This window comes from Alnus glutinosa, chromosome 6 (genome assembly GCF_958979055.1).
Source record: "Alnus glutinosa chromosome 6, dhAlnGlut1.1, whole genome shotgun sequence".
Taxonomy (NCBI): Eukaryota; Viridiplantae; Streptophyta; class Magnoliopsida; order Fagales; family Betulaceae; genus Alnus; species Alnus glutinosa.
Window position 1 is genome coordinate 27,466,994 of NC_084891.1, and position 15,317 is coordinate 27,482,310.

Genomic DNA, 15,317 nt, shown 5'->3' on the forward strand with positions numbered 1-15,317 from the left:
GGGTTAAGATGACGGTATTAACGGGTCTTTATATTAGTTTTTATTAAAAATAATAATAGTAATAATAATAAATATTGTCACATCAGCCAATAAAATAAAATTTTAATTTATATCTTTTATTTGCTGGATATTAAGAACCACATCATTACAAGCTTGTCGATCTGACGTATTACGAAAGAGCAGTGATTCTTGTACAACTGTAAACACCTTTAACTTGTGTGTGTATACTCCTTGCACAAGTGTGGTTCGGAGTCATTCCTCATTATGAAATATGTTGGTACACTGTGACTCCCATGTGACCTTGAACATGCTTCTGAATTATTTGCTCTTGCTTTATTAATTTCATTTACTTCTTGAGAGAAAGACTCGAAAATAAGAAGGACAATTTTATAAGAGCCTCGTACATTTTCAGTACTGCCTTTTCAAACCTGTAAATTGCATTTATCCTGAGCAGACAAGTGCTGCATTTGAAATTAATGTGCTTTTGAAAAAAAAAAAAAATTGAAGACTCATCCTCAATTTCAGTGCGTGACCTAATTTATAAATTACTCATTGAAGTCTCATTTTAAATCATGGAGATAGCCGCAAGCCATCCCAATCACTTTTAAGGGTGGCCTACGAGCCACCTCAACCCATGGAGGTTGCGGCGCACCACCCTCAAAGGGATGGTTGCCCAACCGACAACCATCCCTTTCTCTTTTTTTTTTTTTTCTTTTTTTTTATTTATTTTTTTTAAAAAAATAGTTTTGTAAATTTATATTTATTTATTAATAGTGACACGTGTCGCCATCTTATTGGCGATAATGTGACATTTAACAGAAGCTGTCAAATTTTTTAATAAAATCTAACTCCATGGAATGATTTGTAAATTAGACCAACCATATAGACCTTTAAATTTACTTTAATACTACAAAGAGCAATTTGTAAATTATACCAACAATAGGGACTAATGATGCATATTTTTCTTTTTTTAATATTAATTATGTCAAAAACTTATGAAAATCGTCATGAGTATTTTAATACTTCTCTTTATTTGTAGACTCAAACTCTCTTCAATAAGTAAGATCCAACCCATAAAACATTTAATTAAAATAAAAAGCGAACCACGAAACAAAGTTTGCACTTAAAATTTTTACTCTTATATTATATATATATATGTTAAATCATTCGTTATCTCAAAAAGTTAAAACTTATAAGAAATCGAGAATGAATTTAATTATTTAATTAATACGGCACTTGTTTTGAATCCGGCAAATGGTTTATTTTTTATTTTTTATGTTTTATTTTTAATTAAGATTGGCTACTCCAAAATATTAAACGTTGTTCTCATGACAAGTCTCAAAAGGTCACTATCACGTGATAAAATCCTATATAGATCACAATCAACTCCAAACTGTAGTCGATCTTAATTCTATTAAGTAAAAATATATATTTTTCTGATTATTTAATACATATATTTTTCTTCTAATTATTAAACACATATATATTAAAGTACTAAACAGATGAATTCAAATAAGATTTACGACATGGCAAAAGATAAGAAGACATCTGAAGTCTGCTGATGCTTTTGACAGAAAAGTTGTAACCACCAAACGATCGTTTTCTTAGTTAACGTTCAAAAGTGGCCAATCCTCAAGCACCAATCTTCAAAGGAAAAGCAAAGAATGATGACCATTAATTCTTGATATAACATGTCTATCTTCAATACTTTTGTCAAAAAAAAATGAGTGTATGTGAGGTGGCCGGGAGAAGATTGGATGTCAAAAAATACAAAAAAAAAAAAAAAAAAAAAGGACATCGAAGTAAAAGTTTAGCTAAAAAACGTGTTACGATCGTAAGAATTAAGGGTTTAACCAAATTAATATCCAATCGTTTTAGAGCTTTGAATCAATAATTAAGCTCTTAAGCCTTAACAATTGAAAACAGAGCATAGACCACATCATTGATTGAGTTACAGAAGAGACGATCTAGAAATTGATTAAAATGTCACAATATTAGATATGGGTATAGTGTTAAGTCATTGAATATTAACATATGAATGGAGCCGTCAAAAGAGAAAGTGTTACCATCAAGGTCTCTTTCTCTCTGTTTCATATTTTTTTTACTGTTTTCATACTTTCAATTCGGAAGATTCACAATGCTGATTATTGGCATTAATCTCTCTCTCTCATATTTTTTATTGTTTTCAAACTTTCAATTCAGGATATTCACAATGCTAATTATTGGCGTTAATCTCTCTCTCTCTCTCTTGTATTTTTTATTGTTTTCAAACTTTCAATTTAGGATATTCACAATGCTGATTATTGGCGTTAATTTCTCTCTCTCTCTCTCTTTTTTTTTTTTTTTTTTTTTTTGACTATTTTCGCACTTCCAATTCAAAATATTCACAATGCTGATTATTAGCATTAATTTCTGACCTAATTAATGTGGAACCAGAGGCTCTCTCTCTTTGTCTCTCTCTCATATTTTTTTTTGACTGTTTTCATACTTTCAATTCGAAATATTTCACAAAATTAATTATTGGCGTTAATTTATGACCTAATTAATGTGGTGCCAGGGGCTGCAATGTTGTACTGATTATCAGATTCAGTTGCAACCGCATGTTTTATTGATGCACGCACGATTAAATCCATAGAATATCAATGAGAAAGGAGTGAAGAAGATAAATATTGCAGAACAAATCAAAACAATGCTGCAAAATCTTTCTACAAGTCAAACTACTCATATACAAAGCTTATTTAAATATAGAATGTTTCAACGATGTGATTTATATATATATATATATATATATATATATATATATATATATATATATATATATATATATATATATATATATATATATATATATATATATATATATATATATATATCAAAAGGTTGCGGATTGAGCTACCATGTGATAATTACATGTTCTATTAAAAATATATGTGAGAATTAATCAAATTTATTTTGGAGACATGTCAGTTTAATAGACTGTGTTAAAATGTCATTAATATATAATTAAGAGTAATGCTAGAGACCACATTTTTATGCTACAACTATCATACGTGGCGATCTCAACCGACCCTTGAATTAGTCAAATTTTTTTCAAAAAAAAAATAAAAATAAACAAAAACGACTTTTATCCCACAACTATCTCACAATGTTTATGTGATAGTCTCAACAAACCCTTGGATCAGTCATTGTTAAAATGTAGTTTCTATCATTTCTTACATACGACGTAATCACAGCTTTATGAAATATTTGTGAGATATTTGTATGGTATATATAAAATTACTCAATAAACTGAGGATTTAATAAAAAATTTGGTCATGTACGTGTCGATCGACGACCCCACTGGATTTGAATTAATTATCTTGTTTTAGTTTCTTCTTTCACTTGTTTAATTAATTTCTATAATTTCCTGGAAACTAAGTTTTATCTGCCAACTGATGCATGAATTCAAAAGATCGAGATGCTTTCTTTAAGGAATATGATCAACTCCATTTTAATCTATCGAAATAAATAGTATTAATTTTATGGTCATGATTTAAAGTCGGTTCACCTAATAGTGTATATAAAGTTAATATTTACATGTCTTTTAAAAAATTTAAATAATGTAGAATCATATACAATGTTACGTGATCAAACTTTAAGGTTATGTTTGGTACGTAATGGTTATTTCATTCGAAAAATGAATAATTTTTATGAAAAATAAAAGAACGTGGAATAAAATAATCTTGAAATAGTCATTCTCATGGCCCATAAAGAAATAGTCAAAGAGAAGATTCAGACCGCCTTTGTAATATAAACCTAAGAGGAACTAGAACAAATCTTATTCTCTTCATGGGCAAGCTTTTTTTTTTTTTTTTTTTTTTTCCTTTTATGGGTAATCTTTTTTTTTTTTTTAAAGGAAATTTATGTTCATCCTATGGAATCTTTAGTAAGCGATTTTAAAATTAGATGCATGTGATCTATGACTGTTTATCTTTCTTATCCTTGGGTGTCAATTGTTGGTTCAAATTTATTAATGGGAGGTGTTATGTCAAAACTAATGTTAGCTGCGAAAACACTATAATGTTTTATTAATCTGGTCTTTCTTTATCTCCAATTTTATGTAATAATAAATCTCGCTGATAAAATTCATGATCATAAGGTCTATAATTGAAAGTGTTTCTCTAAGAATATTATATAAATTTTTGAAAAATAAAATAAAACGGGAGCGAAACAATTATCAAATTTTTTATTTTTAAAAAAAATACATCTATTATTCTTCATCTCATATAAATTGAGCATTTTACTCTAACAAAACAAAACAAAACAAAATAAAAAATAAAAGAAGGAAAATCTTTTATCCAAACTTTATCTATGACATCTTTAACTGCCGCTTTAGCTAAACAATAAATAGCAGAGTTTTCCACTCTTTTGACATAAATTATTTGTTAAACCGACACCATTCTAAGAACATCTGAAGATGGCAGTTGAAACTTGGAAGGGATGGAACGAGGAGGGCGGGGTCATAGCCCTCCCGTTTTGAAATTTTTATTTTAATATTTATATATATATTAGATCTAAAAATTAAATTTGATATCTTCACTTCTTCTTCTTTTTTTCTATCCCATGCCAATTAACATCTACTATTTTGGTCGTAGCTCATCATTTATTCACTTTTAAACGCAATTGACATATTTCATCCTTGATGCGGCCATCACAGTTCGACTATGTTATTGGATGCTCCAGTAAGTTGGTCAAAGCTGGGCCACAATGAACAATTTTGAATTTTGTTAAGGAAGTTATTTCGGACCGGCCAACCAGTCTAATCTAACCAGAAGCAATCATTTGGGAAGATAAATGAACCGACCACATTTAGAGATGACATGGACAGGATCAAGATCCTCATTTTCAAGTAAAATGAAAATAAGCTAAAAAAAAAAAAAAAAGAAGAAGAAAGAAAGTAAAATGATAATAAATTAAAATTGTTCATATTAAAACTGGGAATCGGATAACTTGGTAATAGAATAGCCATTTTTGCATTTCACACCGCTACGGTCGGAAAAGTCAAAAATTTCACCGACTTTTGTTGCCAATCGCATTTTCGTCACTGATATGTTGGTTTCAGTGGCGGTCGGTAATGTCGATCATGAGCGGGTTAGGGTTTGATAAATTATAGACTTCGAGAACGATAACTATACAGCCATCTCAAAACGTCGTCGATTGGAAGGATAAAAATGATTCAGTTTTAGATAGCTATCTATTATTAATAAATAATCATTCAAACGTGGTCGTTTGGGTATATAAAAATGAAGTCAGTTCAATTTGTTGTAATCTCAGTAATTTCAGGTCGGTTTCAATCGAAACACTAACTTCCTAAAACCTATTCTGCCTATCGAACCAACTTTGTCGGTAATGAAAAAATTCTATTGCCTAGCCACTGCCAGCATGCCGATGTCGAGCAATGTCAGTCAGTTCTAGACCGACAAATGGTAGGCAGCTTTTTTACATGACTCTAGTTCATATTAGTTTTTACAAATCTAAGCAAGATAAATCATCATTAGCAACCCAAATTAGGAGGTCTAATACCAATTTTCCTATTCTAACGGAAGAGCATGTTAAAACCAACAATATAAGTAGAGTAATACTACTATTTACACTTATTTTATACTAGTTGGATGATGCGTTTTAAATGATTTATTTATTTATTTTTTAAATGGATGACATAAGAAACAGTTTAAATTACACAATTAATGTCAACCAGTGTGAAGAGTAGCATTACTCATATAAGTATATACAATGACTTAGTCTTTCAACACAGTCAACAACCTCGGTTTAGCAATCAAGTGACCAGTTTAGTCATAGGTTATTTCAATCCGAACGGAGGCAAAAATCTTTTTTGGAGGGCAATGTTGTGGTTGCTGCTCCTCTTGTCACAACCGAGATATTATCCATTCATCCCCTCTCAATTATTTCTAGAGTTGTTGCTATTAGCTCTCTTCTTTTCTATTAGCTCATAGTTTCCTTCCTCTAGTAGCTAGTGGTCGCATACATTGACATGTGATGAATATGTTGACATTTTATTTGAAATTTTAAAATAATATAATACCACATACATAATTAAATACAATAAAACAAAATTCGGACAATAAAATAATTTGTTCCCGTTTTAATCCCGAACGAATTTTATGATCCAAATGAAAGAGCTAAACCATAGAGACTATTTAACCCATGAGAAGAAGCTAATCATAGCATAAGCACTCTCAAACAGACATTCATTGTAAGTACATCCATATCTAGAAACAAACAAAAACGACCGCCCGGTCCGCCCGCAAGCACCAACAGAACAGCTATGACATAAATTCCTTAGCGTATACATCTTAAACCGTTTACAAAAAAGCACAAACAAACAAATAAATGAATAAATAAAAATCATTTTTTTAGTCATATTTTTAAATTTCACCTCCTTATTAGAATTTTTTGTTAAAATTCAAAATATGCCCCTGTTTTATGTAAATTTTATATATATATAAAAATAAAAAATCAAGCATGAGTATTTTTGCAAGAGACAAAAATGGTTTGTAGAAAATTTAATACAAACCATATAAAAAATTGACATGTGTCGCTTGACATGTGAGAAGTACATGTTGTTTAAATAATATGTGCTTCTCACATGCTTTTTTAATAGCATTAATAAAAAAAACATGTGATTATCGCATACTTATAGGATACATGTCATTTTTATATGTGAGTTGTAGGAAATTTATGTCCTTTTGCAAATTCCGTTAAATCTTTACCAACGTCTAAATCCTTACAAATTTTTTTCTTTTTCTTTTTTTCCTAAAACAAATTAGGGATATTTTAGAAATTTTGACACATATCCGTTAGGATTTAACAAAAAATTCAAACGGAATGGTGAATTGAAAAAAAAATTGAAAGATGAATACACTCAACAAAGAGATGAAATTAAAAAATAAATAAAATTAAAAGATTAATACACTAGATTGATACTTTTTAAAATTTAAATGTATGATCGTAAAGATGATGAAATATGAAGGATAATTAGTATTTTTTAAAAATAAAAAATAAAAAATAAAAAAGGAAAGAAAAAGTTCACCGACAATACAAAAGAGAGAGAGAGAGAGAGAGAGAATATGTGTGGTGAAAAAGGCAATTAATTTGTATAGTAATTGGGAATGGCTGTCTCTGCTCACATGCAGCCTCTTTCTTGCACGTGCTCACAGTGAAGCCTGAGAAACTCGGTCGACCCATGCTTGTTTGAGCGCGTGAAGTTACTCTAGCATCAGCAAATGGTAAAAGATGGACCACCTTGGGTGATATTTCATATTTTGGGCATGTCTAATTTTTTAGGATCGGGTCCATGCTTGGGGCCTCCTTCTGGTTACGGAAAAAGCTCTTAATTGAAAGAAAAAGACCAAAACCAACCACCGATTATTGTCATCATGAAATCTCATATTATTTGGTGGGCAGTTTATTGTTGCAAACGGTATATATCCTGTCAACAAGTTATTTAATTTTTTTGAAAAAAATAATTCAGTAATATATTTACTCTGTCACAACCTATAAATCATGCCCAAAAATATTTACTTTTGGTGCGCACGCGGTTAATTGATCGAATACATGATATATCTAAAGATTGAAAACAAAGTAATTAAGATAACTCTTTGTCTTAAAACGAGACAAACGACATGCAATTTACGTAAGTTTATTCTACTGGCCAAATTACTTCTGATTGACCGGTAAAATGAAAACAGTTGTCAAGAATTATATTACTACAAATATTTCAACCTAACCCCAAGATTTTAACCCACATTCATGCATTTGTGCTAGCTCTTGAAAAAAATCTCTCTTATAAAGAAAATTAATCTTGCATTAATTCTCTCACTAAAATGGTCTACAAAATAATAAACCCAAAAAAGACCAAATTAATTAAATGGTCATTTTCACTTGCCTGAATCTAGCCCCACGCGTAAACATACGTGCAGGAGTGAAGGTCTCTCTCTTCTCTCACTTCACAAGGATTTAAAGCAAGACATCCAGCGACACCTGCTGCACCACTGCCCCCGACCAAAACTCAGCAGAAAAAAAAAAAAACAAAAAAACAAAAAAACGAACAACAAAACAAAGAAACAATAATGATACGAAGTTTGATTCTTTCCTTTCTCTTCTGGCAGCTGATCCTCCTCCTCTTTGCCAAACCATCTCTGACCGACGCCGCCGGTGGCCGGTGGGAACTCTTGCAGAAAAGCATAGGCGTCTCAGCCATGCACATGCAACTACTCAAAAACGACCGCGTCGTCATATTCGACCGCACCGACTTCGGCAAGTCCAACCTGTCGCTGCCCAACGGCCAATGCCGCAACGACCCAAACGAGTTAGCGCTGAAGATGGACTGCACTGCGCACTCGGCGGAATACGACGTCGCAACCAACACCTTCCGAGCGCTCTTCGTCCAAACAGATGTTTGGTGCTCCTCCGGGGCTGTGATGCCCGATGGCCGTCTGATCCAGACTGGCGGCTTCAACGACGGTGAACGAAGGGTCAGGATATTCACTCCCTGCGCTAGCTGTGACTGGAAAGAGATAGAAAACGGACTAGTGGCTCGCCGATGGTACGCCACCAATCATATTCTACCAGATGGACAGCAGATTGTGATCGGCGGTAGAAGACAGTTTAACTATGAGTTTTATCCCAAGAATGGTGGACCTGCTAACACGTATAGTTTGCCATTTCTGGTGCAAACCAATGACGCGGGCATAGAGAACAATCTGTACCCATTTGTTTTCCTCAACGTTGATGGGAAATTATTCGTTTTTGCCAATAACCGAGCTGTTTTGCTCGACTATGCCAACAACAAGATCGTGAAGACGTACCCGGAGATACCCGGCGGCGATCCGAGGTGTTATCCTAGCACTGGGTCGGCGGTGTTGCTGCCGATTAAGAACCTGCAAGCACAGTTTGTTGAAGCGGAGGTTTTGGTATGTGGTGGAGCTCCCAAAGGGTCTTACAAACAGGCCACGAAGGGTAACTTTGTCGGAGCTTTGAATACCTGCGCTCGGATGAAGATCACCGATCCGAATCCCCAGTGGGCCCTGGAGACAATGCCCCAAGCGAGAGTCATGGGCGACATGACGTTGCTTCCAAATGGCAACGTATTGATCATCAACGGCGGGTCGGCGGGAACAGCTGGATGGGAATACGGGCGAGACCCGGTCTTGAATCCTGTTATTTACCGGCCCGACAACGAACTCGGATCACGGTTCGAGTTACAAAACCCGACCACCATACCTCGCATGTACCATTCCACGGCAATTTTACTCCGCGACGGCCGGGTACTCGTCGGCGGTAGCAACCCTCACATGGGGTACACGTTCACCAACGTGCTTTTCCCTACAGAACTAAGCTTAGAGGCTTTTTATCCTCCTTATTTGGACTCTCAGTTTTCCAATTTGCGCCCAAAAATTGTGTCACCTGCTTCCCAAGCCGAGCTCAGCTACGGCCAGAAATTAGCGGTTCGGTTTTCGGTCACGGGAACGCTAGCACAGAAATTGGTCTCCGTAACAATGGTGGCGCCGTCTTTTACAACGCACTCGTTCTCGATGAGCCACAGGCTGTTGGTACTTGATGCCGAGAAGGTGACAAATCTTGAGAAATCTACGTATGAAGTTCGGGTCACGACACCCGGGTCTGGCAATCTTGCACCGTCCGGATATTATCTTCTCTATGTGGTTCATCAGGAAATTCCTAGCGAGGGCATTTGGGTCCAAATCCAGTGACAAAAACTGAAGTTTTTTTTTTTTTTTTTTTTTTAATTATTTTTCGTATTGCAATTGGTTGAAAAATGAAGTGTTTAAAAAGTATTATCGGCAACTGAAAAATCCTTAAGATATGGATTGGAGGTTGTTTATGTAAACTTATACCTGATTTTACAAAAAATTAGGGTGCAATGTAAAATTTTCAAATATATGACTAATTAAATAAAGTCACAAGGATTGTTGTTAATGCTAACAATGTCACGTGCCATTAATACGCCGCCCTAATTGGGGGTATTTTTTTTTTTTTTTTTTTTTCTAATGAAATAAGTTAGAAAAAAGGTTACAAGAGATGATCATTTCCACGTCTGGTCCGAAAGGAAAAATAAGAAGTAGGCAATCTTATTAATGAAAAATGGGTGGGCTCACTAATATTAAATTCAAACCAAACAGAAACAACGCTGAAATATATACAAAAGGTAGGAAAGTAGACAAATAAATGATCCGGTCCTTTAAAAGGGCTACTCAATGAGGTTTCAAAAGTAAAAGGAAAACAGATTAGGACAAGCCCAACTACATCCCTACTTGAGACTTGTATCAACTACCAAAAAATGGCAACAAAAATAAAAACGCTATTAGAGTCCGAAAAATGACTGCAAACCAGAGATAACCCAACACAATTCTAAATACAGAAGCTTTCCATGAAGAAAAACAAAATCCCAAAAAAAATAAAAAATATATCATAAAACAACAACTGAAAACCAGCTAAGGGAAGAGCAGTGGGAGCCATCCTTCGTAAGTATATATTGCTGTGAAAAACACACAGCAATTTTTCACAGCAAAATATGTCAATATATATATATATATATATATTGCTGTGAAAAATAAATGAATTGGTGGCTTTTGGCAGTCCACAAGAATATATACACCAGGCAGCATACATTAATTAGGCTTTAATATTTAATTGAGATTAATCTTTCATAACGGGGTTCAATTAAATGGCATGAATTGGTTTTGTAAGCATCTAGTAATTTTTTTTATTATTTAAAATCGATTAATTAGATTATAGTAATTGATAATGCATGACACAAATTAAGCACCAGTACAGAATACGTACTAATAATTACAATTATATTGAAGATTTAACAAGTTGTTTTGTTCTTTTTCCCAAAACTTTTAATTAAAGACTAACTAATAGAATTAATATTAGAAATCAGACTTTTATTTCACTAATATTTTTATTTTGTTGATGTGAGCTACCAATTAGCTCTCAATTTTTTAATTTTTATATATTTTTTTTTAACAATAACGGATCTAAGAACATATTAGTAATATTGTCACATCAATAAAATAAAATGGTAGTTAAATAAAAGTGTAATTTCTAACGAATAATAAATATGATATACATTTTTACATTATCTATTTGATAAACATCAAAGTCGTGCGTCGGGTTTTCTTCTTTTTTCTTTTCTTTTGTTTTAATGTAAACATCGCATGGAGTATGGACGGATTTATGGGGCCGGCAAAGGCCATAGCCCCCCTCAATTCTCAAAAGCAAAAACAATATCAATATATATATATATATAAGTAAAAAAAAAAAATCATAAGGTTAAAAAAAAAAAATTGTCCTACCAACAGAACTTTTTAGTCAGCTCATAAGAGTTTTTTACTCCATTCCTGACATGGAGTCTTGGAGACGAAAGAAACTACGCACGCAAAGAGTTGGTAGGTTATGATCATTTGTACATGACCAACTCTTTTAACAAAACAACGACAAAGCAGAAACTGAAGAACTAGTACTCCGGAGTGCATAAATTGAGGAATCATTTATAATTAAAAAGAAAAGGAAAAAAAAAGAAAAAGATATTGGTTTATTTGAATCAAATGAAGATGATGAAGTTGCCAAAAAATAAAAATGGAGATGATCTACAAAGTTATTCATAACATGTGCCTCAAGCCGAAGGAAAATGCTTGGTTATTCGATGTTTACTACAATTTTCTATAATTTGTGAAATGATTAAAGGTGTATGCATAGTTAACAATTAACAACTAACTAATTAAATTAACAAGTTAGATTTTTTTTTTAATCATTTCACAAAAAATGCTTAGAGTACTACAGATTTTATTACCATTGATTTCCTTACAAATTGGCGTATTTTTTCTTAATCATTTCATGAAAAATGCTTAGAATACTACAATGTTTACTTCCATCGATCTCCTTACAAATTGGCGTAGCAATCCGTAATTTGTGAAATGATTAAGAATAAGTAAAATTGACCCTGTTTGTAAATGAATTTATAATAAAAATTGTAATCATGCCCCTAACATGACTCATCATTTCACTTAGAGTAATGTTAGAAACTATACATTTTTATCTCACAATACTAACAAAAAAATAAAAAATAAAATCTGATAGCTGATTGGAACTGCTATGTTAACATTGTGAAATAATTATAAAATAAAAATGTGTAGTTTATAATATTTCTTGTTGGTATAGTTTCCGGTCCTGTGTGAATCAACACGTCCTTAATTGGTGTTCTTCGAACTTTTTCTAAAAGTCCTATAAAACAAGTAGAGTTAAGAGACTCTTCTGGGAATCTCACTCTGATGCTTAAATTAGTGTTTGAGAAAAATAGTATGTCCGAAAATTTCAATCTCTCCACATACCTGGGTACCAAATGTATTTATAGCGTCGAGTTTACATAGGAAAGTGAGATATTCCCTTAGGATCCATGCCCGAAAACGGCTCCTTGTTTCTCACCTTTCTTCCCCACTAAGGAAGGCATCTTAGTGCTATGTCATCTTTATCACCTACACTGTCATTCTTATCACCTGCAGGGGAATATCAGCGCCCACACTACAGGCTAGGTGATATTTTCGGTACTCTGCACGAGACATTACAATATGCTTTTTGAGTTCCCGAGCCTTGGCTTCTCAACGGCCCAATTCTAACCCGTTTGGCCCATGACTCTCTGGATGGGCCGGTCTAAGTAAAATTATTCCCGACATTTCTCTATTACTTATTATTATACGCCACATCAATTCCGTAAGAAATTTTATAAACTAAATCGTGCGGTGCATAAATGTTAATAACATCCAAAAGGCATATATATACATATAACACCGTACCTGCTGCATGCTGCTAGCTAGCAAGGAAACTTCCGGGATCGTCCCTATCCTTATGCCTACCAAGAAATCTCATAGATTGGATTTTATTTTTGTTTATATAAATATAAATATAATATATTACAAGAATTGTAGTGACTGATTGATTAAATTAATATTCACTTGATTTAAATGTATAACTTAATTAAATATTTGGAGATCGAAGATAAATGTTTCAATTAACGTGCTCTCAACCTTCTCCAAATGTTGTTTCAACTTAATTGCTCCGGCCAGTAGTTGTGAGTTGTCTCAACTCCAACGTACACCAGCGTAATGAAATGGATGTTTTGTCTATTTTTACTCATCACTCACGTTGTTGTTTCAAATTCATGATCATTGCATGGATAACCCATTCAACAACTGCCACCCATTAAAGAGACGACTAGTCGTTTTCTTAGTCTTCTTCATAAAAACGTAGCATTAACTACGTACGTACTGGCAATTAGCCCGGCCATGCCATGTGGTTGCTCGGTTACATGCTAGCTTTATATTCTATTTTGTTATTGCATGCATGCCCAGGTTATATATACTTGAAATTATTACTGCATTATCATTTGAAAGCAGGCATTATGCATGTCATTTAAATCCATATATATTAAATTTATTTATTTAATTGATATTCTAACATTTTCCCTCACTTCTGGACTCAAACTTTTCATTAATAAGTGAGGCACAACACGTAAAATAATTAGAATGGGAGGTGAACGGTAAAGTCAAGGTTGAACTCATGACCTGTATTCTAATATCATGTTAGATCACCGGTTATTCCTAAAAGCTTAAACTGATAGAATTCTGATACATTTTTAAATCACTAATTGTTCTAAACACCATTAAACTTATAAGAAATGAAAAATTTGAACATTTAATTAATATTCTAACAAGAACAAACGAAGTACCCGTCAGATTTATATTAAACTGAACGGGATGCAGGTTTTCTTTTTTGACTGGTTAACTTCTCTGATTCCTTCTTCTAGTACGCATCAAGAAAATTACGAATTTAGCCCTAAGATTTTGCAACCAAAAAATGTGTTGTTAAACAAAAATTACGAAAATATAAGAAGTTATATACATCGATCCAGATAACAAAAACAAAGCAATTAAGCTATAAGCCTCAGACTTCAAACTAGTGTCACAAGTGGCTTCTCTTTCACATGGAAGCAACCCTTCATGCAAAGAAGGTAAGCTTCAAACCCAAAGACATGTTTTTTGTCATATATATATATAAATCCTTTAAAGTTCGTCGTGGCCGGTCCCATGTATCCCTACGTTCGTGATCAAGAAATTAAGGTGAAAATGACACAGATAAAGACAACTTCCTCATTCCAGTTCTTCTGTTTATAAACGAAAAAAAAATCATTACGTTTGCATGATGGCATGCACATGCATGCACAGGGCTGAGCTAGCATTTTTGCATTTAGGATTTAGGGGTAAAATTGAAAATAAAAAATAAAAATTAAGAGATAAAATTTTAATTTTAAAAAAATTATAATAATATTTTTTAAAATAATTTGGTGAAAGCATGGTGCCTTGGGGCCTTGCCCCCACCCCCCCCCCCCCCCCAAGCCACCATGTGACTCCGTCACAGCATGCATTTACAGAAGAACAACTTTTCCAAAAAAAAGGACTTTTTCAAAATATTCACAAAATATTCAAAATTATTGTTACATATCATGTCATAACATGTTTTAAAACAAAAGACACACTCTAAAAAGTATTAACAACGAATTGGGATTTCCAGGGAAATGTGAGTTTGCTGTCCAAATCACTAACGATCTAAACAACAAATTGCTCGAGATCCGAATCCGTTCACAACAAAAGGCCTTTTTGTCTTCAAAGGAGTCAAAATGGAGGCGGCATGACAGTCTGTATAAATGTCACGGGTTATTGAGGCATTGAAATCACGGGTCTGTGTGTGGATAAAGGGTAGGAGTAGCAGTGAATGGCTATCATCTTCCCAATCCCACCACAAGGTGACCACATCACCTGCTCCTTTTCAACCCTTTTGTCGCCATATATAATCAACTTCATGGATCTCGTAACCCTTTTTGTCACCATATATATATATATATATATATATATATATATTTCCTGCTATCATTTTTTCTATTAAGGCCCACATGTACTTTTTAATTTTTTAAAAGTGTCATGTGTCCCTTGAACATGTAAAAAGTGTTAGCTTAATATTAAACAAATGCTAATTTAATAATATAAATAAGGAGCAGAAAGATTTGATTGTATATACTTCCAGTCATGCTTTTTGTTCGAACAAATATGATGAAACCTTGCAAGCAAAAATCAAAGATTCTGAAAAAAGAATTTTAGACTATGCCTACTGAATATCGTACTGATGGAGTACACATGCTGTTTATTTATAAGTTAGATCAAAGACTCCTTCATTCAACACAC

At 33.1% G+C, this 15,317-nt stretch overlaps 1 protein-coding gene across 1 annotated transcript; it reads left to right on the forward strand.

Moving 5' to 3' along the window:
* The first annotated feature begins 8,032 nt into the window (after window positions 1-8,032).
* LOC133871885 (aldehyde oxidase GLOX1) lies at window positions 8,033-9,996 on the forward strand. The gene has a single exon (XM_062309340.1). It carries the CDS (start codon window positions 8,130-8,132, stop codon window positions 9,768-9,770), a length of 1,641 nt encoding a protein of 546 aa, XP_062165324.1. The 5' UTR covers window positions 8,033-8,129; the 3' UTR covers window positions 9,771-9,996.
* Window positions 9,997-15,317: the final 5,321 nt, after the last annotated feature.

Bases quoted from the DNA above. Each gene is read 5' to 3' on its own strand.
- LOC133871885 (XM_062309340.1), top strand. From the start codon at position 8,130: ATGATACGAAGTTTGATTCTTTCCTTTCTCTTCTGGCAGCTGATCCTC.